This window comes from Coenobita brevimanus, chromosome 55, assembly GCF_032717465.1.
Source record: "Coenobita brevimanus isolate Jiangsu-jjx chromosome 55, ASM3271746v2, whole genome shotgun sequence".
NCBI classification, from domain to species: Eukaryota; Metazoa; Arthropoda; class Malacostraca; order Decapoda; family Coenobitidae; genus Coenobita; species Coenobita brevimanus.
The window spans coordinates 60,712,948-60,740,160 of NC_137008.1; the positions used below are offsets into that span (position 1 = coordinate 60,712,948).

General features: G+C 41.8%; 1 protein-coding gene across 1 annotated transcript; it reads right to left on the reverse strand.

Moving 5' to 3' along the window:
* Window positions 1-380: 380 nt before the first annotated feature.
* On the reverse strand, window positions 381-26,543 carry Rbbp5 (retinoblastoma binding protein 5). Its single transcript, XM_080273752.1, has 10 exons — window positions 26,339-26,543; window positions 23,560-23,758; window positions 22,823-22,940; window positions 18,017-18,127; window positions 14,483-14,664; window positions 11,396-11,515; window positions 10,395-10,548; window positions 8,383-8,595; window positions 5,130-5,376; window positions 381-1,578 (listed from the first exon to the last, which is right to left on the reverse strand). The coding sequence occupies exons 1-10, from the start codon at window positions 26,355-26,357 to the stop codon at window positions 1,469-1,471; spliced, it is 1,473 nt and encodes a 490-aa protein (XP_080129878.1). The 5' UTR covers window positions 26,358-26,543; the 3' UTR covers window positions 381-1,468.
* Between the last annotated feature and the right edge of the window lie 670 nt (window positions 26,544-27,213).

Genomic DNA, 27,213 nt, shown 5'->3' on the forward strand with positions numbered 1-27,213 from the left:
AGTGTTACTTCGCCGTATTTTCAACCATATTGCTGGCAGTATGCTGGAACCCTCTCACTTCCTCAATACAGGGGAGTGTTGTGGGAGCAATATGGCAGCCTTAACTCAAATCTGGCCGTGGTGGCATATACCCCGGTCTGTTACTAGGCACCTCAATTAAAACAAAGAAAGATGACGAAGGGTTAAATAATCGTGCTTTATGCCATGCACTCTCCTCTTGAGGGCCTATAATGATATCATGAAACAAGTAGCACTTTGCACTTACATGCCTATAATGTCATCGACCACTTTCATTTATAAATCATGCTACCTGCTTAATAAAAGTATTTTTCAGATAACATGATGTATTCTACATTTAGGATCTAAAACTGTATACTGTATACTGCTTTTACAGACTTAAGACAATGAGAGAATAAAACATGTTTACATACAGTGCCGTACTGTAATTCAGGGACAATAACTCTGTAAGGTACACTGGCAAATATTTTCGAGTGGATACATAGTGTACTCAGTCCGAGAACACTCCAAGGGATTTATTTAAAAAATTTGTCTTGCTCTTTATACTACAGTGAGTTGTATGGCTACCAATAAAAACTTGTTCATTCATACATAAATCTGCATAAATGACGAGTCTACGTAACACAAACCGTGTTAATACTAACCATAGTCTGTTACAAAACTTGTTAAAACAGACAACAGTAAGACTGTGTATAGTATGAGACAAATTTGAATTTTAAAAAATACTGGTAATGTATGTATGTATGTACACCCGGCCAGAGAAGTTCGCGACCACGTACCTAGCATCAACTGAGCTGGTAATACTGTGTGGGGGATGAGTAAGAGTAGGTGGAACTGATTAGAGCGATCTGCTGTTAAGCAGATAGCCACTAATGTAAGTAATAACAGAGTGTTACCAGCTCAGTTGTCACAAACATACCAGGTGCGTGGTCACAAACTTCTCTGGCTGAGTGTACATACAGTATATATTATACAGGTGGCCCTCCACATTCGCGGGGGTTAGAGGACACAGACCCCCACGAACGTGGATTTTCTGCAAATGTTTGGTGCATCCTCCCGTATATGCCTCTACAGTCACAAATCACCCCTGTGGGCAAGTGTGCATATACAGTACCTAATATACTATGTCTGGGACCTGAAGGCAACATAAAATATCACAAATAGCCGATGACTTGCCCACACTCACATGTGGGCAAGTCATCAGTTACATATTTACCCCTACTTCTTAAAACAGTACCCATTAAATTCAGTCTTGGCTCCACAGAGGGGCAATCCGTGAATCTGCGAGACCCGCGAAAGTTGATTCTGCGAATGTGGAGGGCCGCCTGTATATGTATACCATTTTGTGTGTGTGTGTGTGTGTGTGTGTGTGTGTGTGTGTGTGTGTATATATATATATATATATATATGTATGTATACCATATATGTGTATGTATTATTACTAGTATATTTAATGTTTCTTTCTATCTTTCTTGGTATCTCCTTTGGAATTATTTCTCCCCTTCTTGTTGCCAGCTGTCTGCTTCTCTTTAGGTCTATTGCTAACTAGTGGATGAACTTCTGAAAAAACAAAAGAATCTTTTATTAAAATCATATACCCGTACATATGCAAACATATTCAATCAATCAACAAATCAAATTGATGCCATGCTTGCTCTTCCAGAAGCCACACACTTGGCATGCCTATGGTACAGCTGTCATTCTTCTTCGTGACGGAAGCCTCTTCAACAGCAAAACCAGTTAATTACTTCTCATCTGTTGCTGGAAACTGCTGGGATAAAGAAATAAACGGTACATAATAAAACTTTTCATAATGTAATGTATATGAAAGTTTCAGACAAGACTTAACTCTGCACACTTGTGGCAGATTCCTAGGTTAAAAGTGGCAGTGCCTTCTATGCAGAGAACTGTGACAACAGTGTTTCTGCTCACCTGGGTCATGTGACCCACCGGTGCCATGTTGCCTCCCAGTGGCACAGGCTGCAGGGGCAGACAAATGCAAACTGAATATCCAACACACTTTTTGCTTTTAACTGTGATTAGTTAGATCTCTTCATTAAATATGCTCTGTTGTGCTGCCTGAGGATGCTCTACTTGACCTGAACATGGAAAGATGATGCACAGATTTCCCAGAAATCCTCAGAGAAGAAAGGAAAAGGCAATAAGAGTCTGGTGGGAAAACTGGAGAGCAAATGACATCATTTGTGTTCATTAAGTATAAATGAGTATTTTAAGAAAGATGTTACTTGTAATACTGTACCGACATTTCATCCCTGAAACACTTCTTACAGTGGAGGTGCTCACCATCCACTCACTCAATGTAGTGCTGCTCTCGGGTGACTGCCTTTTCCTCTTTTTCTTCCTTCTTCCTTTCCTTCCTCTTCTGTCTGTCTTTCCTTCATTCTTTCCTCTTCCTTCTGTCTATGGGTGACTCTACAGAGTGACAAACCAAATGGTTTCCTGTACACCAAGAAACCTTTTGCTATGCTGGGTGGTAACCAAACAACTAAATTATGGTAACTGGTGGTTTAGTGGGTAATTAAGGTGCTCCAGTAAGACTGAGCCTGGGCAGGTTTATATCCAAGGGACGGTCGGGGTTTATCATTCACGTAATGCCACTCAGGGATGGGTGAGGCTGGTCCCTCTCATCTTAAATGTCAGGACCAACCATACTTACCACCAATAAGCCTAGCATACCTCATATTTAACTCTCTGCTTTCACCCTTGGGGTTGGTCAGTCTCTCTCTCTCTCTCACTCAAGTCTTCTGGCACCTAAATGGTTTTCAGTAGGACTGTGCTGCAACACAATGTCAAGGGAACAGCACTATTTCACAGAGAAGCTGGCTAACACAATGAACAAAGTCTTTAAGACAATATTTCTCCCATCTGGAGCTGACCTACTAATTGGTCTGGCCAAAAAATGCAAAAACTGACGATGTATTAGCTTGTCAAATTGGTTCGGTTATAGCACTAATAAAGTGTGAACAAAGATGCACTTTTATATAACATGGATCCTTAAAGGTCAACTGATGAAATAATGTATATTCCACAAGTGCTGCCACAGCAACTCGGTCATATATTGCAATTTTTGTGTGGAATATGACAGACTGAGAGGTGGAGAAAAGGCCTCTCAAAGTTTGATTGATGAATTTATGGGCATAAGACACATTTTTCTGGGCAATCTGTTGATACTTCTACTACTTTGTGATTTCCTTTGCCTACTTCTGGCTCCTGCCCACCCCACTGATTAGTGGAAACAAGTGCTAGGATGATAATTACCTTGATTATGTAAAGAAAAACAGCAACTTAATGAGTGGGTAGACGAGACTGCTTCAATTGCACGGCCACATAGAAGAAAGATAGAAGACTACACTGGTGGAATGAGATTATTCAAAGTAAATGAAACAGGAGTCAAGATATGTAGTATGTCATGATTATGGCATAATACAGTGAGTGAACAAGCATTGGAATGGGTAATGAAAGCTGAATAAACATACAAGTTAAGGATGACAAGAGATGCATGCTGTAACTGATCAGTCTCAGGAAAGCAGTGAGACGGATGGTGAAAAAAGCATACAGTAAATGGAAAACTATTAAGCTTCATATCATACTGTATCATTTATAAAGGCTCCAACATGCTTGCATGTGTTGGCCTTGGTTGCCTCCTTTATTTATTGGACTCTTGTATTTACCCAACTTATGAGCCAGAAAAACTGCATAACACTGTGAACTGGAAGGACATTACATTTAGAGGGATTATATACATGACATATGAAAAATAAATTACTGAATGTTGGTAAAAGCTCTGATTATTACTTTAAAAAATAGTGATAAAAAATAAAATAAATCCTTTCATTTATCCATCACCCAATCCTTCACTGCCCTCTTTTATAAGAAGCACAGGAGGAGCCCATGGCTTGGCTACTTAAACAGACACTCAAGCAAAGGGTGCTAGATACTTTCCTCGCAGTGGCATGAAGCGAACAATTAATACTAACATCCTCTCGTACTTAGACCCATAACAGCCACATCCAGCTGAAGCTTCATAACCCATCAATACCACCAGGCATCCATTTTCTAGTTACAGGTGGGCACCCAATGTAGTGAAAAGAAACCATCTGGCCTGCTACTCCAAGCAGAGTCACCTGAAGGTACCAGTACACAGAATGAGTGGATGGTGGTTATCCCCATCTACCACTACTGCACTGTTCAACCCATGGAAGCCAGGCTAAAATATGCTCGCGTCTCACATCAGTACGGGGAGGGGTGAACAGCTTTACTTCTAACTGTAATATCTCAGAAACTAAAGCAGTTGGGGAAATGAACAAAGACCACATTACTCACCAACTCTTCTTACGAATGACAGTATCCCCATGTCCGTAAGTCACTGCACTGATGAATAATGATGTGAGGAAGAGGACTAATTTTTGCCACGAAAAACGGATGTTTGTACATCTGCCCACGGCTCTGACTACGGCTTTGCTGTCAAGGTGATAGCTGCTCCATTACTGGATAAACTAGACACAGTGGTGTCCAAGGCATGTCCTATGGCACTAGCACTGAGTCCTTTCCTAGAATCCTTGGAAAGAGGCCTAACAGGAGTAGATGAGACAAAAGTCCACTTGAGGCAGGAACGAAATCAGACAAGAAAGGTTAAGAAATGATCGTCCTACACCTGGCAAAGCCAGAGACAACTGAGGTATGATTAGGCGGGCTGGTGGGAGTCTCTTCCGAGCCTTTGGTGACGAGATAAAGTGACGACCACTTCAAACTGTGCTGGGAAAACAAGTGTGGTTCCTACTGACACCGGGCAGTTAGGGGTTAAAGCAATTACAGTATTTCAGTACACATAACAGTAAAAATGCTCCAATCCTTATTATTCAGCATCCAAGTAAGTGCTCCCTCCCTACAACATTCACAGTTCCTTAAAACTTGTTTTGACATTCATAGAATTTGGGACACAACATAATGATCAACTGAGTATTACATAACGGAGTAACATGAAGGAAAAATATAAAGTGAGTTCTACTTAATTATAGAGTTCTAGCAGGGAACATAGACTTCTGTGGCAATATCACAAACAGCAGCTATCAATAACTACTTAAACTTACCTTCTGTTGGTGCATTTTCAAGAGATATGTCAAATGTTTTTGCTCGTTTCTTTTTGGGGGAAACATTTTCTTTACTGTCCCCTGACCTCTTTGAGGAAAGGTCCTCATTGGGTGCTCCTTCAGGGCCCCAACCTTCCTCTGGCTCTTCAATTTCTGGTGAGATTGGGAGGTACAGCAAAGCATTGCTGTCATCCTCTTCATCTGAGCTACAGAAAGCTGGCACTGGTTCAACAGATGTAACATCAACCTGCAGGGGTAAATTATAAATTCATCATGATCACTACCATTATCATTCCAACCCTAACTCCAATCTAAAGGCTGCGATAAGATAATATGCAGAAATAAGGCAATAAATGCATACAAGTAGGAAAAGAAATCTTCACGCTGAAATAGTTAACTAATACCATTTCTAGTATCTTCAGTGTAAGTTTCTTTCCTTAATGGTATCAATCTTTCTCTTTTCCGATTGGTGCTGGAGACGGACGCTTCTGCATGATGGCACTGACATAGCCAGATGGCTCCACTGCCTGGCTATGCAAATGCCTCTCAACTCCTTTCCTACTCACTGAAAGGGGACTAGCGGTTTGCAGGATGGGGAATTTAAGCCTGCAGTCTACAAGGTTCACATTCACATGATCATTATTATTACTACTACTACTATTACTACTACTGCTACTGCTACTACAGTAAAGCCTCGATAAGTTGACCCTGCAGCAGGTGGAATTTCCGGTCGAACTCTGACTGAGGTGTGACTTAGTATTTATTCAAGGGGTTACATTTTAGTTTCTTGGTTTAGTGGGTAATTGCAGCGCTCCCATTGGATTGAGCCAGTGAAAGTTTATATCCAAGGGGTGGTTTGGGTTTATTGCTCACAAAATGCCACTCACAGATGAGTAAGGCTGGTCACTCTCATCTTAAATGTCAGGACCACCTTGCCTAGCCCTGGGCTCCTACTCTCCACATGGGACAATGTAGGATTGGACGATGGATGGATGGAAAATAGTTTTTTTTTTGCAATTATTTCCAGTTAGCTGGAAAATTTGGTAAGTTGAACTACCCTAGAGACCCATATAGCTCAACTTACAAACAGTTTACTGTACTACAGATGGGTCCTGTTATACAAGCATCCACCATACAAAAAAACAATGATACAAGAATGGGCAATTTCGACCCAAATTTGGTGATGCATGCACAAATTATCCAATGTTGCGAGAAAATTATTTGGCATGAGTTGAAAATTCAAGAAACTAGCCATTTCCCACCACAGACTCAGCAGAACCATAATGTAGAGGTGTGGGGGAGGTGCTTGCAAGCCCCCATGCATCCCCCCCTCGCCCATCTCCCACCCTCTCCTTCCACTCTCCACCTACCTCTCCCTCCCTCCCCCCTCCCCTCTCTCTCTCTCTCACACACCAGCCACCGTGTATGTTGGAAGTACCTCACGTGTGCCCTTTACATTTTTTTTTTTTTTTTTTTTATAAATAACAGAACGGAGGAAGGAAAAACAAATGAGTAAAAAAAAATAATCCATACACCAGATTACTGGTGTCCTCTGTTCATAAAATATCTGTAACAGTTAGACTTGAACAGTTGTGGGTTGAAATTTGGAGGAAAACAACTCTGGGGAAGCGAGTTCCAGAGAGATGGAGTTCGGGGAATGAAAGAATTCTGACAGGCAGAAGTTCTGCAATATGGTTGAGTGACATTCCAGTCATGAGCGCTACCAGATGCCCGTGTAGCACAAGGGAAGGCATGGAGAGGTGAGCATTTGCCAAAAAAATATCTGTAAAATAATGCAGGGAGGCAACATTCCTTCTTACTTGCAGGGGAGGCAGTTTATGTGTAATGGCAGGATTGTTAATGATTCTAACAGCTTTATTCTGAATTTTGTCTAGTTGTCTTAATGCAACCTCTCCACAACCATTCCACAAGGGTGAGCAATATTCAAGCTGAGAGCACACATGACTCTTATAAATTATAGCTAACTGCTCATCGGCGAAGAAGTTACATACTTTATTCATGCAATTTCCTCCTTCCATTTGCTTCCATAACCATAATTATGCATTATTATAATGCAAATGGTAGTGCCACAGCTTCATAGGTGTATAAGGTGTTTGTACTCTTTAGTCTTCTGTATAATTACTTGGACCTGGGTTTGTGGGGGTTAGTTAACCTAACCCTACTTTTCCCAGAAGTTATACACAGTACTCAGTTATACAAGTTTTGCTATCCAAGCAGTCCTCCATTAATATATCCCACTCATATAACAGGACCCACCTATATTACTACTACTACTACTGTACTACCATACTACTATTACTACACTACTACTAACTGCAGTGTCTCATCATTTACATGGTTAATTAGGGGGTTAGACAAGCTGTGTCAATGACAATGTAAGTGGTACTAAAGGACCCATCATAATACTGTACTGAAGTGTGGATAAAAATTCCACACTAAAAATTCCACACCAGTGTGGAATGACATCCGCCTGTCCATGTCCGCCAGTCATTTGTTTTACCACATCAGCGGACAAAATTCCATGAAAGAGCAACATTGACTTTGTGGTGAGTGATGGACTGTTGGCCAGGGTGTGGGAGGAATGCCCAGAGAAGCATCTGGCAGAAAACACTGAGTGCCAAACTTGTTTACATTGATGCACTATATTTAACCTGTGTAAAATTGGAAGGATTTGCTTTAAACTGAAAATATGTAACTGTATGTGTTGTTTTAAACTGATAATTTAAAACTGATTAGCATTAAATCGACATTCTACTGTATACATCGAACATGTAGTGCTTGGGGTTATCGCATACAGTATAAAGTGAAAAGTGCAAACAATGAATGCGTAAACAGTGAGACCAATGTACTACTACTACTACCAGCACTACTACTACTATTTTCCTGATGAAACTGTGTTGTGTTAACCCAAATGATAATCCATCTCCACCCACACACCCATTTCTGACTAAGCTGGTTGTTCTTTGGAGAGATAAACTTTGCAGCATAATTCAAGCACCATCCCACCTTTATGCTTACAGTAGAGGAGACCAAATCATATGCAAAGGGCTTGGGTACAATATGCTGGAGATATTCAGGATACTGACAAATTGTTGAGTTCTTAAATGACAGATTCATTGAGTTCTGCTGTATGTTGGTAAATCAGTCAATATAGTTATGAATCTCCCAAACAACTAATCTTTATATGCATATAGGATGTACAACATCTTTACAGCCTTCAGTAACTGCTCACCTCCACATCCTCCTCACGTCGCTCTTGACTTAGTTCTACGCTCTTGTCTTCATCACTTTGGTCAAACTCGGATTCACGCTCTTCATATTCTACATTCTCATCTAGCTCTTTGAAGTCAGGAGCAAAGGCAGACCAGTTTTCAACCTGATTTTGAGACCATACCGACACAACTCCAGAGCTTATTGAAGCCATAATTGGTCTGACAGGATGCCACTGGAAAATAAAATACATACTAATATATGTGCAGTAAGGACACACTATGTTGAATTCTCATTTTAAAAACAGTACAATACAGTATATCATCATCATCATCATCATCATCCAGACCTCCTCTCCCACCCAAGGGCAGGGTGAGGAGTAGCAATGTTCACACAGCACAAACTTGCCCAATCCAAAGAGGCCACACTTCCATTCACTCATCATTCAAGCCCACAGAATCCTGGCTCTATCGGATACACCAAAAACATTCACCACATCCTGCAGCTTCACACAAATGTATCCGACTGAGTCAATCCGGAGGCTGCCATGCTCACGTGGGGTGCCAAAATCCCTGATCATGCACTTCTCCTCACAACATTAATCCAGCCAGCTCGATCTCTTGTCAGTTTCCTTGCCTCATCGACTTCCAAACCTCTCTTCCTCAAACACTCATCCACCATATCTCTCCACCTTCTCCTTGGCCTACCTCGCCTCCTCCCTCCTTCAAATTCGCTCAGGTATACCTTTTTCACAACTCTATTGTTATCCATTCTTTCCACATGACCATACCATCTCAGAACACTCTTCGATTCTGGTGTCCACCAACTTCCTCACTACACACCTATGACGAATCACATTATTTTGTATCCTATCCACCCTCTGTACTCCACATACATTCCTCAGCAGTCCCATCTCCACTGCTCTTACTCTGGACTTTTCATTTTCCTGCCACACCATAGTCTCACACCCATATGTTAAAGTTGGCACTAACACTCCCTCATGTAAGCCTCATGCAGCTGCAACACTCATGCCTCTGTTCCTTATCAAGGCCTTCACTGCACCAGCTACTTTTCTTCCTTGTGTCACTCTACTTTCAACTTTTTTTGCACATTTTTCTCTCTTTACTATCACTGTACCCAAGTATTTGAACTCTCTCACCAATTTCAGTCTCTCTCTATTCACGGTGACATCACACTGAGAGTCACCTTCTCTCTCAATAACCATCACTCTACTCTTCTCTACATTTACTCTCAAGGCACAATGTTCACAGACATCAGCAAAACTCTGCACTAGCCAACCAAGTTCTCGTCCGATACTTTCCAGCTGTACTGCATCATCAGCATACAACAAATTTGAGATATTCCATCCATCACCATTCATTACCAACACCATCCCTCTCTCCATTACTTGTGTTTTTACTCCTCTCATCACTCCATCCATATATACATTGAACAACCATGGGGACATCACACAACCTTGTTGCACGCCCACACCGATTGTGAACCATTCACTTAGCTGCCCATTAACCCTTACACAGGCTTCGCAACCATCATAAAAGTTGCATACCACAATCATATAATCAAACAACCTCCACACTGTCCTCTCACTACTTTCATATCAATAATCCTCCCAAATATTCAGAACTACATAATAAGCATATATATCAAATTAATCTCTTCACTCCAATGACATATTTTTTTTTTCTAATGTTGTACATATTGCATGATATCAGCTTAGGAAAGACTTTTTGCACTCGAGAGGTTAGTTGTACCCTTCACTGACCTCATCAATACATGAGGTCTTCCAAGAGCAGGAAAAATTATTCGGAGCTAAACAAGAATAAATTAAACATGCGGCCAGACTGAAGGGAATGAGTGCAGAAATCAGCTGCAAAATAAAAAGAATATGGATTATATTTTAAAAAGTCCATCACAGAAACATGAGCTCTGTTTATGTGTAAGTCTAACAGAAAAAAAATTACCCACAGTAGTGCATCGTTTTCTATACGGATGTGTTTACAGTACTGTACTAACCACAACATCCAAAAGCATCTCTCCCTTAGTACCATGTAAGATCTTGACCAGGTTGCCAACACTGCGCTCCCAGATGTAGAGGGAGTGTTGGCGGGCTGACCCAGCACATATGTATTCACCATCACCTGAGAAACAGCACTTCTTCCACATTGTTCTGAGAAGGCAACAAATGTTAGACAATGAATTATACGATTACAAACTTCAGAATACTGGCTTCTGCTAGGCAATGCAGTTAAACTTAGGAGGACATTTAACAGACTATGTTATGGATTAGTCTTTCCTAACTTTGTTTATCACATTAACACAGGGTGCAGAGATCAGCAGAAAGGTTTCTTTATCTCTTTGGGGATGGGAAACAGATGAGAAAGGAAGCACTATACTCAGTTTTTTTTATCAAGGCAAAGATGCACTTGACATTCTGCTGATGCAACATTACTTCAAAATATCTTGACTCGTTAGCATTATTAACTGACAACATATATCTGTGGGGGAAATTTGGGTTAGTAAATGTTATTCGAACATATTGCATTCAGCCAATCATCACCAACCTGTCACGTGCATCTTTGCCTCAATAATAATAGTAAAAAAAAAAAAACTAAGTACTGTATAGTAATAACCTCACTAACTCCTGTGCCACAGGAAGCAGAAGTGAATTTCCAAAAATTCCTATCCTATGCTTATAACTTAAAAACAGCTACACAACACTTCAAAGCACATCATGCACTTGCCCCAACAATACATGGACTCAGTAAAACAGTTGGTACTACTAAATAACTGCTTCACCATCAACCTCAATTATCACTCTTCTTCACATCAAACAGAAATAAATCTCAAACCAATCCTCAAGTTACATTTCTTGAACTGACTCTCCTTACATAGGTTGTACTGTATATGCATGTACCTGTAGCTACTGTACATGCACTTCTCGGGCCTAGGAATGTTCAACTATGTATAACTGTAGCAGTGGGTCTGATAACCCACGCACAACTAGTGTATCTTACTTGTTAACAAGGTCTTGTAGCTTCTGTGTAGGTTCCAAATCATCTTCCTTCCCACTTTTGAAAACCTTTCGTGCATCATAAACACGAATGACACGATCAGCGGAGTTGACCAAAAAGAAGCTGGAAATAACAATGACATAATTCACAAATACGAATGAAATGTAACTCAAAAGAGTAAAGAAGGAAATGTAAAGATAGAGGAATGTATACATACAGCACAGTCAAGCCTTGAGAAACACACAGTTGAGTAATGTGTTACTGTAAATACACAGTAAGCATTAATGCAGCAGGTCATATTTAATGCGAAGAAAACCTCGAGTTTACGCAGGAAGTGTCAGCTGGACAGGCGACATAATTTGAAAATCGTGTGTGGTGACATCACCTGCCAGACTCACCATGACTGGCAGGCTTACATCTAGGTTCATCCACCTCTGACGACTCACATCCTGATGATGCCACTCCACCAGGCAACAAAGTCAACTCCAATGTTTCTGCCCTGGACTTCAAAGGATTCAACTTAGATACTGAAGGAAGTGCAAGAGCTGCAACACCTTAACATATGACAACAACAAGATTGGGGATAGGGAGTGGGGACAGACTGCCAGGAAGCTACACATCAACAACACACAGCACCCAGCCTAGCTTTTGTTATTAACCCCGACACCGGTTCATGTCTGAAGACATGTGGTCGACAGGCATTGGTTCACGTCTGAGGACGAGTATGATTAAACTTAAAAGCACACCACACTCATTGACAGTGGTGTGGCGGACTCCCTTGTGCACATGAGGGTGCAGGGAGAGGTCAGCTGGGACAAAGGTGAGGAGGAGGGGGGGGGTTGGGAAGCCCACCTGCGGTGACCGAGGAGGATGGGGGAGGGGCAGACAGGGAAATAGAAGGGTGGAGGAAAGGCGCCTGGAAGGGCAGAGTACACGTGTACCGACAGCAGTCAGCCACCCACGCACCAGTAGAGATATACAGCAGCCAGGTGACTCTTGAAAGTTACTGATGTAGTATGCGGTTGGACAAGAGGCCCACCAAGATATAAAGTAACTCTAATGGGATGAAGGTGTAAAAGCTGCAGTTATGGAGAAAAGAAGGCTTTTCCGGGAATGGAAGAAGGGTGGTAACAACGAGGAATCCTTGGCTGCCAAGCGTAGGGCTAGAAGAGAGGTATACAGGGTGAAGTCTGAGTCACAGAGGCTTTTACTTGATAACCTAAATCATGAGGAAAGGAAAAACTGATATTTAAGGTGGCAAATCAGATGAAGAGGGATAATCGGGATATTGTAGGTGAGCAGTGTGTGAAGAATGATGATGGAAGGGTAGTGGTGAACAGTGGGGATATAAAAGATGCATGGAGGGAGCATTATAGCTGGTTGTTGAATGAGGAGTCTGACTGGGACAGGGAAGGTTTGGAGCCAGCAGATCCAGTGTTTGGCCCTTGGCCTTTGAGTGACGCTGCTACTGTGAGTGAGGCAATAGGCAGGATGCAGGTGAGGAGGGCAGCAGGTGTGTCTGGGTTGACTGCTGAAATGCTGAAGGCCTCAGGAGATATAGGGGTTAGGTTAGTCACTGACCTGATCAATATGATTATATATGAGTGCCCAATAGTGGTAGGTGGGGGCGCTCACCATCCACTCACTCGATGTAGTGCTGCTGTTGGGTGTCTGTCCTTTCCTCTCCTTCATCCTTCTTTCCTTCCATCCTCTTCTGTCTTTCCTTATTTCATTCTTTCCTTGTCCTTCTGCCTACGGGTGACTTTACACTCCCTCTTCTGTCTATCTTTCCTTCATTCTTTCCTCTTCCTTCTGCCTGTGGGTGACTCTACACTGAGTGACACGCCAAATGGTTTCCTGAACACTAGGAAACCATTTACTACGCTGGGTGGTAACCATATAACCAAATTTTGGCACCTGGTGGTTTAGTGGATAATTATTGCACTCTAGTCGGATTGAGCCAGTGAAGGTTTATATCCAAGGGATGGTTGGGGTTTATTGCTCATGTAATGCCACTCAGGGATGAGTGAGGCTGGTCACTCTCATCTTAAATGTCAGGACCAACTGCCTAGCCCCGGGCTCCTACGCTCCTCAAGGGGCGACGTGGGATTGGATGATGGATGGATGGATGGACAGGAAGGAAAAGGAAAAGTAGAAAGTGAGAGAGGAAGACACAGAAACAATGACTGAGGCAAAAGAAGAAGCAGGCAGCACTATATCAAGTGAGGGGATGATGGTTGTCACCACCTACCACCTTACCACTTTGTATTCTCTAATGAAGATGATGATCTCATTCAGTGTCAAAATAAAAGTGTATTTCAGATACAGTACCCATCTATCACCATCATTCTATCCCAATTCCCCACATTCATATAAAGATGAGAAAGAGGGAAGTACCTACCAGGTACGATCTCCCCTTCTGGTACTGTAGAAGGTATAAAACTGCTTTCAATGTAAGAGCTATAGAGTGGGGTTGCAACATCTTCATACGCATACAGAAAAGGATGATGAAAGGAGGTGGGTTCCAGAGTACTTTTCACTAAATGTAAAAATATACAAAACAGCAAAACTTGTGCTGGTCAGTTTGTTTTCACCACAGAAAACTGGGCCACTCCCACAACTTGAATCTTAAATTGTGACTGCAAGAAATTCAAGCTTTAGTTAACAAGTAGGAATGAGTCTCCTTGACAACTAGTCAAGCTGACCCTCCAGTCTAACAGCATTTTGCCATCAACTGAGCCTAAAGCAGTTAAAGATGTTTATCAGGTCAAGATTGCTTTATAATAATATTCAAGTTGAACTACAGCTAATTCTTCAAGTCTGTGATGATAAAAGAAAACGAAAGACAAGGCTCATCATGCCACTCTAAAACAGAGGAGAATGGGAGATTTGAATAAAGAAAAGGCACTGTTTCCAAAAAAACTGCTTTAAAGGGATCTTTACCTTTTGGATTAGTGTCAAATAATAAGAGACTGAAAATGTATCATGTTGTTATGTAACTGTTTATCTTAAACACCACCAGCAACATGCTTATTTGATTTCATCTGTTAAGACATTAAATAACTAGTAGACATGGAACCAGACACTTACTCTGTTCTCCGTGCAAATTCAATACTTTTAACAGCAGCAGCACTAGTGGTTCCTGGACCAATCCTAAATGATGTTTTGATCTTGAGATTTGGGCAAGTTAGGATGAGAATCTTGCCACGACTGTTGCCTGTGTAGATGTAGTCACCACGGCGATCGAATGAAGCCACAATGTTCACATCTCCCTGTGGAAGTTTGAAGCATTATTAGACTGTGCTTAGTACTGTAATATTAACATGGCAGCTGGCATGCTTCCCCATATCAGAACCAAAATAAAATACAAATCATAAACAGATACTGTACACAGACAGACAAAAGAATGCAGACAGTAACAGATCAGTCATCACCATCATCATAACATTATTTGAAAAAAAATCTCTCCACCTTCTCCTTGGCCTACCTAGCCTCCTCCCTCCTTCAAATTCGCTAAGATACACCGTTTTCACCACTCTCCTGTTATCCATTCTCTCCACATGACCATACCATCTCAGCACATTCTCTTCGATTCTGGTGTCCACCGACTTCCTCACTACACACTTTTCACGAATCACACTATTTCGTATCCTATCCAACCTCTGTATTCCACATACATTCCTCAGCAGTCCCATCTCCACTGCTCTTACTCTTGACTTTCCATTTTCATGTCTAACACTCCCTCATGTAAGCCTCATGCAGCTGCAACACTCATGCCTCTGTTTCTTATCAAGGCCTTCATTGCACCAGCTCCTTTTCTTCCTAGTGTCACTCTACTTTAAATTCTTCTGCACATTTTCCTCTCTTCTATCACTGTACCCAGGTATTTGAACTCTCTCACCAATTCCAGTCTCCCTCCATTCACTGTAATATCACACTGGGAGTCACCTTCTCTCTCAATAACCATCACTCTACTCTTCTCTACATTTACTCTCAAGGCACAATGCTCACAGACATCAGCAAAACTCTGCACTAGCCAACCAAGTTCTTGTCCAGTACTTGCAAGCAGTACTGCATCATCAGCATACAACAAATTTGAGATATTCCATCCATCATCATTCATTACCAATGCCATCCCTCTCTCCATTACTTGTGTTTTTACTTCTCTCATCACTCCATCCATATATACATTGAACAACCATGGGGACATCACACAACCTTGTCGCACGCCCACACCGATTGTGAACCATTCACTTAGCTGCCCATTAACCCTTACACAGGCTTTGCTACCATCATAAAAACTCTTGACGGCACCTAGCAGTTTACCATCTACACCGTACATGCACAAAACTTTCCACAATCCCTCTCTGTCTACTTTGTTGTATGCTGTTTCCAGATCCACGAATGCCATAAACACCTTATGGTCCTTCTCGCAAGCCTTCCCTGCTATCTGTCTCACTGCAAATCTTTGATCCACACATCCTCTGCCACTCCTAAAGCCACCCTGTTCATCACTCACTAGGACTTCTGACATCTCTCTTACTTTCTCTATAATAATTCTTCCCTATATCTTCCCAACCTCACTCAATAAACTTATGTCACGATAATTCTTGCACTCACTGCACTCACCTTTATTTTTGTACAGGGGTACAATCACAGCCTTTTTCCACTCTGCAGGCACAGCTTCACTCATCCATGCCCTCTTACATATCTCCAACATGCACTTCATTCCACTCTCTCCAATACACATAAACATCTCTACATCTCAGCATACACCTCATCAACCTCAGCTGCTTTCCCATTTTTCAGGCACTTCACAGCACTCCTCACCTGTGTGAATGTCATGTCTCCTGGCACTGCATCCCTTCTCTGCACACTCCCAAAACCAATCATGTTTACAGCGACTCTGCTCTCTCTATTCCTATTCATCAGGCTTTATAACATGCACTTCATTCCACTCTCTCCAATACACATAAACATCTCTACATCTCAGCATACACCTCATCAACCTCAGCTGCTTTCCCATTTTTCAGGCACTTCACAGCACTCCTTACCTGTGTGAATGTCACGTCTCCTGGTACTGCATTCCTTCTCTGCACACTCCCAAAACCAATCATGTTTACAGCGGCTCTGCTCTCTCTATTCCTATTCATCAGGCTTTCAAAATACAGTATTCTTTTGATCTGCTCCTTACTTCATCTCCATTTTTTAGTGAAGGACATAAATGGCCATTCACCACTGGTTTGGCAGTGATGGTCATCCAACCACTTTTTATAGTGAAGGAAATTAACAATAAGGATATTCATGGAGAAAATAAAATATCTGGACAGGTACAGCTACACTTTTTGGTGAAGGACGTAAATGACCATTCACCACTGGTTTGGTAGTGACAGTCATCTATCACTTGTTATAGTGAAGAAAATTAACATTAAGGTTGTTCATGGAAACAATAAAACATTTGGACAGGTTCAGCTACATTTTTGGTGAAGGACGTAAATGACCAGGCCAAGAAAGAAATGCAACAGATGGGCACTGAGAGAGCTTGGTGCTGAATAGTCTGGCACTGGAATGGTCTGGCACTGAAATAGATGCACTGAAACGACAACACTGAATTGTACCCTACTCCTTATCTGCATGCTTCCAGACTTCAGTGCTAACAGACACTCACAAAACTTTGAGCCAGGCTCCAAAGATCTCATTAAATATTAGTATGCAGCACAGAACTATCTTCAGAAATCAGTCTTAAATATTTCATCTTTCACCATCCACCATCAATTTCTCTCAAGTTTCCCTTATTCTTATTCTGAGCTCTCTCATCATTATCATAAAAACCTTTTCTCCATCCTAGAAAGGAAGAAAAGATAAAGTACGCCTGAGGGCAAATCAACAGCATGCTCTGTGAAAAATTCCCAACACTAATTCATGCACACTTTAAACTCTCAGAATCCACTTTCATGCAATCATCTTGCAGCCTCCACACTTGTCATACAAGGTCTGTCCAAAAAGAAACTGACCTTTTTTAGCACAGCAACTAGCCACTAGGTGACAGAGGGGCTGCGGAGCATCAGGGATGGTGCTTCATCTTTTCAAGCATCTCCAATTTCTGGGCAAGGGAAAGCCTCACCCTCTCCTTCTTTTCCTGAACCTTAGGCATGGTTCATAAAAGCTTTGGTTCATTGAAAAACAAACACACACACACACACACACACACACACACACACACAAATACAGTACAGCCGCAATACCAAGGCAAAGCCACACACACGTGGAGCGGTTGTCTACAGACGGGGGATCACATGGGCTAAGCGACATCGATGAGTCCCCACCGCTACCCAGGTAGCTTGGTGGGGACATGTGGCAACACCACAAACCGCCAGTCAGGGTAGTTTCCGGTATGGGCTCGATGATGCACTCAGTTTACATGACTTCTTCTGATAATTCAGTGGTTTTTGGAATGGAATTTCCATTACGGAACTGTACTCATTTTAAAGGAAATTTTCCATTAAATTCAGCAAAAAAAAATACCAGAAAAAGATGGTTTAGTTATCTCGGGCTTCCGCTAAACTGATGTTCGTTATATTGAGCTTCTACCATACAAAGAAAAACCCAAGATAGAATTATCACCTCATCATCCATGGGAATAATTTCATGCGAGGCATCAACATGGACCAGAACTGCTGGGTGCCTCATGGGACACACCAGGAACATCTTGTCATTTCTTGGATGGAATTGCACCTGAAATTGAAATGCCAAGCATCAATTACATATACAGTACTGTATATACAGACTTCATGTCATTTTTAAAACAAATGTTAGTTCCCACAATGTAGCAAATTTTAAATGAATAATATCCTACTATTCATATATTAAGCAGGAAATAATATCTGGCCCGGCAATTCCTCATCTCAAACAGTACCTATAACATTTTACAAGGCCATTGAAACACCATGTGAATTTAACCTGATCTCACCCTTTCTACTGTTTATATGCCTGAAATGCTATGTACTGTACATATATATATATATATATATATATATATATATATATATATATATATATATATATATATGCTGACTAATGGTGAGGAACTGACATAAACTTGATTGTGCTTATTAAGGTTCACCTTGGAGTATCCACCACATTCTCGGGACTGACAGATTATGCAAGGTCAGTTTAGGTTAAGACAAAGTCAATTTTGTACTCTATTAGGAAAAAGGAGAAAGAGGACAACAGCTGGGAATAAAAAAATACTGTACATGGTGAATGGTATGTACAAGAACTGTACAGTTAAGTTAAGGAAGAGAATAATGGAAAGGGGTAAGTATGAGGACACATGGAGGAAATTATGAATAAGAATACAGGGCAGGGCTGGGATGGGTGCAATGAGACACAAAGGGAGTTGTGACTGAAGATACTTGGCTAGGGGAATGTATGAGAATACAGAAAGTGAGTTGCACATGGGAATGTAGGAAGTATATTTTATTCATTTTCATTCATTCATCATCTAATCCAGTGTTGCCCCAAAAGGAGCACAGGAGCCCAGGGCTAGGAAAGTTGGTTGTGACATTTAAGATGAGAGTGACCAGCCTCACTCATCCCTGAGTGGCATTACATGAACAATAAACTCCAACCACCCCTTGCATATAAACCTGCAGCAGCTCAATCTGACTGGAGCACCTTAATTGCCCACCAAACCACCAGGTGCCATAATTTGGATATATGGTTACCATCCAGTGCAGTAAATGGTTTCCTGGTGTACAGGAAACCATTTGGCTTGTCACTCAGTGTTGAGTCACCTGTAGACAGAAGCAAGAGGAAAGAATGAAGGAAAGACAGAAGAAGAAGGACAGCAAGAAGGAAGAGAGGAAAGGGCAACCAACCAAGAGCAGCACTACATCGAGTGAGTGGATGGTGAGCACCCCCACCAAGCACAAAGTACTGTATATTAAACACGATGAAATTGGATGGCTATAGTAAAAAATTTAAATAAATAAAAATATTGGCTCAATTAATTTATTATTGCAAATTTTATACAGTACCATACAATATATCCATACCATTCAAAGTTTAGGCCCCAATATACAAAAGCTAACTGCTCCAGCAGAAAAGAAAATCATATCAATGCTATATTACTATCGATCAGACATTTAAACCTTGACAAGGCTGTCAAAGTCAGGATATAATTTCTGGCTACAGGGGATACATGAAAGACCTGCTGCCCCCTCCCCCTCAACTCTGGCATCATAAATGTGCTAAATCACATACTACACAGAAGTCTATCTATCTATTGCCAGAAGCCTCAATCCCGTTTGGGGTGGCCACAAACAAATCGCCTCCACGTCGTCCTGTCCCCCGCCATTTCACTGCCCTGCTCCCAACTCACACACCCCTCTCTCATATACCTCTCCACCCCATCCCTCCATCTCATCCTCGGCCTCCCCCTCCCTCTTCCCCCCTCCACCTCACTCACATACACTCTCTTCGTCAGTCTTTCACCCTCCATCCTCTCCACATGGCCAAACCACCTCAGTGTGTTCCACATAAAACTTCCTATCATATCCACATCCACACCACAACACTCCTTTATATCCTCATTTGTCAGCCTGTCTCTCCATGTGACTCCGCAGGCTCCTCTTAAATACCTCATTTGACTTGTGTCCTTCCAACAACGTCCAAACTTCACTTCCATACGTTAGAGATGGTATCACAATACTGTCATGTAGTAACTTTTTCACTTCCATGCTCACTTCCCTGTTTCTTATCACTGCTTTCAAAGAACCAGCAACCTTTCTTCCCTGCTGTACCCTTTCAAGCACTTCACCCTCCAAACCTCTATCCTTACTCATCACACTACTCAAGTACTTAAATGTACTCACATTTTCCAATTCCTCACCATCCAACCTCGCTGTACATTCACTGACTTCATCTCTCTCAAAGACCATCACTTTACTCTTCCCTACATTCACCTTTAGATTCCGTTTCTTACACACTCTCCCAAACTCATCCACCAAGCCTTGCAGCTCCCCTTCGTCTTCACTCAACAACACAGCATCATCTGCAAACAACAGTACAGGGAGTTTCCAAACACTATCCTCTCTCACCAGGGCCACTCCAACATCCACTACCCTACCTTGTACCTCTTTTATTACCCCATCCATGTACAGATTGAACAACCAAGAAGACATGACACATCCCTGTTTCAAACCAACTTTCAAAGAGAAAAATTCACTTAGTTCACCATCCACACGCACTGCAGCCTTTGCACCATCGTACATACTCTTCACAGCATTCAACAACTTCCCATCTACTCCATATATTCTTAACAATTTCCACAATTCTTGTCTATCCACCCTGTCATATGCTTTCTCCAAATCCATGAAAGCCGCACACAACTTCTTTCCCCTCTCTAGAAACTTTTCCACTAAAGATCTAAGAATGAATATCTGATCTACACAACCTCTTCCCTTCCTAAAGCCTCCCTGTTCTTCTCCAACTAATTTCTCTGTTCTTTCTCTAACTCTGTCAATAAGTATCCTACCATAAACTTTTCCTATTATACTAAGAAGACAAATGCCCCTATGATTACCACACACTTCTTTTTCCCCTTTTCCTTTGTTTCATTCATTCATTCATTGCCAGACGCCATGTATCCCACACGGGGTGGCCAAGGGCTTCGAGTTAATTGTTTTACAGGGAGGGGCACTAATCCTCCACCAACCCCACTTGACACGTAGGGATGCCAACAGCATCTGGTGTTCCTAGGCGGTCACCCATCCAAGTACTAACCAGACCCAACGTTGCTTTTCCTTTGTACAAGGGAATAATTATACCTGACTTCCAATCCTCCGGGACTCTACCTTCCTCCCAGGCCAATCTGCACATCTTCCACATCCATTCTACTACTATATCTCCCCCATGCTTCAGCATTTCACCACACACTCCATCAATTCCTGGGGCTTTCCCCGATTTAACTTTCTTCATTGCTTCCACAACGTCTATCCTACTGATTTCTTCCAGTCTACACAGAAGTAAGAAATTAAAGAAAAAAAAAAAATTGTAATCATAATCCTATTTTTGTTTTCTGTTAGGGGCTGATGAAGGCACCTAACCATGCTCCACCTGAATGGTTCTGACCCATCTTCCTCCCCACAGTTCACCCCTTATGAGGACAAGAAGACATTGCACATTCACAAATGCTGACAGCTGCAGTCCCAAAGTCAGCCAATCCAAACATATTAGTCAAGGCATTTGGGTCAACCTGGGCTTACTAGCAATGCTGTTGCCATGACTTTTGTCTGTGACAGGTCAAATACCTCATTTTCCTCCATTAATATAGAGCATGGGCATATAAGTTTTAAACCGTGGGCTGCAGCTAGGGGTCACGCAGACATACCCCATGGTGCAGCAAAATGGCAATTTTGGTCAGTCTATTTCCGTGAAATTATATCAGTGGCAAGGAGATTGCAACATGCAGCTACCCACTTTCCTTTTTTTATCAGCATAGTTTTGGAGAAATAATTTGTCAAAAATTGCATTTCTGGTAGGAACACGAAAACTATGGTTACAGAGAGAGAGAGAGAGAGAGAGAGAGTGTGTGTGTGTGTGTGTGTGTGTGTGTGTACTGAGGCAAAAAAAAAAAAAAAAAACAGGCTGATGACAGGCTGTCGCCAGACTCCCCTCCCACCAGGTGGGTTGCCAGTTTGCTCCACATGCTGCAATATGAGCTTAGGGTGTTACTTTTATACCCATTATTTACCATCCAACTTCTGTTTCATTACCTCCTATTGACCTTACATTAGATTTTATGTTATTCTAAGAAATTTGACCCATGACTGCCTTTCCTGAGGTGATAATACAAATTTTGGTGCCTGGTGGTTTAGTGGCTAATTACAGCACTCCAATCGGACTGAGCCAATGAAGGTTTATATCCAAGGAATGGTTGAGGGGTTTACTGCTCACTTAATGTCACTGAGGGATGAGTGAGGATGGTCACTCTCATCTTAAATATCAGGACCAACTTGCCTAGCCATGGGCTCCTACACTCCTCATGGGACAATGTAGGACTGGATGATGATTGAAAGAATGAATGTGGGAATTTTGTTACAAAGTGTGTATTTTTGGGTCAAAGTTGCTGGAGCAACTTAGCAACTGGGCTCAAGACATAAGGTGGGAATGAGAACTACCAATTACCCTAATATGCCATAAATTTTGTGTCGTGCTGATCCTTCTAGAACCTTTGTGGTGCATTGTTGAAAATCTCACTCATATGAGGTATGTCACAGCTTTCCGAGACACCCCCACATAAGGTGTCACAGCCAACGGGTTAACCTCCTTACTAAAAGTATATTTATACCTAATGAATGAAAAATGGGTTTATGGTTACAAAAACATATGTTTGGTACATCAAATATCTAACACTTGTTAACAAACCTTCATAACAGGAGAAGGAAATCGGTACTTCACATCACATTCTCCATTCAGGACATCCCATATGCAAACATTGTTATCTGTAGAAACACTCACAAGCTTGTAGCCTGCTCTTGACCAGCTGTAACACAAGAAAAATTATCAATAAAGGGAAAATCCAAGATACATAAGTATTTAGTCATTACACGAATACAGTAATGCTAATATACAGTACTGTACTGTATTTGTACAAGAACTCCTCCTTTTGGTCTGACTGTACCAAAAATTTCTTAGTTACATGAATCAAGCTCATAAACTGGTACCAAGTGTAAAAAAAAAAAAACAGTCTGAGTATGAAACAAGCTAAACACAGGAAAAAACTAGAAAGCACTCAGAAAAGTGCATACCTCCGGTGATGCCACTGCCATTATAAAATGAACAATCAGGTTACAGATCTCAGACTATACCGTGATTCGGATTAGGATCCAGATCCAGATCCACTCAAAAATTTAATCAATTCTTTCTCGGCCCATGGCCCACAAGATTTCACTGAAATTTATTGAGAACTTTTGGAGATATCGCGTGGACAAACAAACAAACAAACAAACAGACAAACTTAGGTGAACGCATAATCTCCTCCAACTTCGTTGGTAGAGGTAAAAATGAACACAATGCTACAGCTGAATTTCACTAAATATTAAAGAGGCAGCTGCAAATCAATAATGTAAGCAATAAAACAGACTTTTCAATAATGAACCAACCTGAGGGAACACACAGGGTGCACATGAGCACTAATAACTTTGGCAATGCCACGTGTCAAAAAATCCCATATAACTATACGACCATCATTACATCCCACAGCCAGTAGTGTTCCTCTTCTGTTAAATGCACATGTGACTGCCAATGATGCACAGTCCAGAGCACCATCAAACTCTTCAGGATAGTTTTGGCCAAATGACTCTGTAAATAGAAACATCCAAGATATAATATTTTAATACAGTACAATAAATATGGACATATATCCTGCATAGCACTCCAATCCTAAACTAGCAAACCATTTGTGTGTGTGTGTGTGTGTGTGTTCACATACCCCACTAGAGCCCTGTGGTTCTCGAAGTGGTAGACAAGCACCGGCTTCAACTTCAGGTCGCCCTCGGCGTTGCCCCCCAGTAGGAGTTTAAGCCGATCCTTTGAGGCCTTGAACCCTGGTGTAGACTTTTCCTCCATTGCAAGATATGTCATGGAGGACATTCTCTTCCAAAAGAGCTCAGTCTCGTCAAAATTCAAGACCTACTTCACACTGTACCCACCCTTCGCGACAATGCATTTCAGTTCATCAGGAAACGCTGCCACCGCCACCGTATCCGCACTCGCCACCTCACTGTACATTTCACGTGGTAGAGATTAGCTCGCCTCTTGAAGCAGTTAAACCACCCATGGCTAGCCTTGAAGGTCTCATTAGCATCAAGATCCTGCCTCACCTTGATTTCTTCCCGTAGTGAGAGAGCCTTGGTGCAAATACTGTAATTGCCTGGCTCATGGGTGCCTTCCTCTTGTTCTGATCCTCTACCCACGTGCATAGCATCCGTTCCAGCTCCTCCATCACAGGCTCTCTCTGGCGGGTGATATGGGAGGTGGATAAGGTTGCAGTCTCCCCCAGCAGCAGCCTTAATGGCCTCCCCCTTCTTGATGATGGTGGAGACAGTCGACTGGGCCAGGTGGAGAGCCAAAGCGATAGCACACACACGCTCACCTTTTTCGTGGCACTTAAGAATATCTAGCTTGACTTCTAGAGACAGAGTTTTATGCACATGCTTCGCAGGACCATCACTAGCACCAACACTAGCAGGCCGCTTACCACCCTGACTAGGGCCTCCACTAGCACCACTACTAGCCCCACCACATGCAACACCCTTACCAGACATGATCACACTTATTTAGGCCAAAAATCACACAAAATCGCACTCCACACATGATCAGTATCACTGCTCTACTCACGGCACTGCTCGAACTCAGTTACGATCCACTATAATAGCAGCTTGCGTAACGGTGGTGGTGCAACACGATGCATGGTGGGCGAGCGTACGAGAGTTCCTCACTCTGAGATGGCTGATGTAAGAAGAATGATATGGGTGAACGTGGGGTGAGTGACGGTTGTGTGGCATGTGCAAGCATTTCTGCGCATCCCGGGAGGCAGGTGGCCTCAGCTGGCCGCAGGAACATGCATGATTCAAAATTTTGGTCTATAATCTATAGACAAGACGTCGGAGGGCCCACTGTTAAACTGGGGTGTGGCCATCGTTTAATGGTGTACAGTGGTATTTGTAACCCCATCACTAAGCCAAGGTATCGCATCTAGGGGTGTCGTATATCAAGATACACCTGCATGTATATATATATATATATCTATATATACAGTACAGATTTTTTTTATTTTCTAAAATTTCGGTTGGAAGCTGGTCTTGTCGCAGCCAGATCTGGTGAGTTATGAGTATATGCGTACGCTGGTTTCCACCGTGCTTTACCGGCCTTGAGCGGCGGCCAATAAGTAACCTGATGTGAAGGGTGGCCATTTTGAATGAATCATGGCCAATGGCCAATAAATGACCTCCTTACAGTTTCCTTTGTTTTAGGCCAATGATTTCAAACCTATCTATCTATCTATCTATTGCCAGACGCCATAAACCCGTAAGGGGTGGCCATTTGACTTTGAGTTATTTGTTTTACGGGGAGGGGCACTAACCCTCCACCAACCCACTTGTTGACACGTAGGGAGCACGTATAGTTTGGTTATATGGTTACCACCCTCAGTTGTAAATGGTTTCTTGGCTTACAGGAAACCATTTGGGTTGTCACTCAATGTAAAGCCACCTGTAAAGGAAAGAAAAGCAATAAGAAGTGACAGGAAAGATGGGAGAAATAGGAAGAGGAGGGCAGGCAAAGAAAAAGAATAATACAGGCTAAGGAAGAAGTAGGCAGCACTACATCAAGTGAGTGGATGATGGTCGCCACCACCTACCACCTAATTTCCCTAAATAGGAAAGCAAAGCTCTTCGTATGAATTTAAATTTAGTTTAGCCATGGCGGCCGTCCAGTTCAGATGTCTGAGTTGTGACTATTGGTTTTACAAATTCACTGTAAAATAAGTTTATTAAGTTAATACAGCATGGCCTTATACAGGGGTTAGGTTTGATTGGTTTGATTAGGTTTGATTAATGAAAGAAAAAACAAAGCTACTTCAGTTAATACAGCACAGCCTTATATAATGCTCAGGTTAGGTTAATGAAAAAAGTTAATAAAATACATATGGTAATTCTTTTTATTAATCTATTTTAGTGATTTCTGTACAATATTCATTGCCGATCATATCGCAAAATGCCAGAAGTGGGGAAAGGGGGAGGGGCAAAACTCAAAAATGGGTAATTTGCGGAAAAACTGATAATAAAAATCCTACATAAAACACTAAAATCAGTACGTTTCTGAAAAAATAAAATTAAAGAGGAGTTGGGGACTTAAACGATAATTTTACCATTTTCTTACCCAACAACTCCAAATTCATTTTTTCCTGCGAGGATGGAGTTAGCAAAATAATACTCCCAGATAATCAGTGACCAGTGACTAAAATCCGCCACACATCACCCGCAATTTCTTCCGAATCTTGTATTTTTAAATGCCTAAGGATTACATTAACACCAAGCTTCAGTTGCCTTCCACGTCAAATAAACGAAAGGACAATGCGAACCAAACACGCTCAAAACACAGTACTGTACTACTATATACTGTCCGGCTGCGGAATTTGGCACCGAATCGGCACCTCTCATTGGAAAATATAATTTTTATCGCCATATAGTTTCATACACACCTAATTACCTGAAATCCGGTTAACAAAATTGTGTATAAGTATTAATAAAAAATCAGGATTTAGAGCAAAAACCACCTGAAGCAAGGTTCCCAGTCTAGATACAACAGCTTCCTTTGTGTACTATGTTAATGATACATTTTTGCGACGCTAAGTAGAAGAATACGAAATACAATAAACAACTCAGAAAAGGATAGTTTTTATTCCTTTTTTTTTTTTTTTTTTTTATAAAGAAATGAGTACCTTATGCTATGATTTCAAGACCCTTCAAAGTTTCTATTTATTGCAAAATTTGCCAGACGCCTTGTCCCCGGTCATTTCACTGCCCTGCTCCCAGCTCACATTCCCCTCTCTCATAGACCCCTCCACTCCATCCCTCTATCTCATCCTTGGCCTCCCCCTAACTCTCCCTCTTCCATCTCACTCACATAAACTCTCCTCATCAGTCTCTCGCTCTCCATGCTCTCCACATGACCAAACCACCTCATTATGTTTCTCCAAATGTTTCCTGTCACATCCACACCACAATGCTCCTTCACTTCCTCATTTGCTAGTC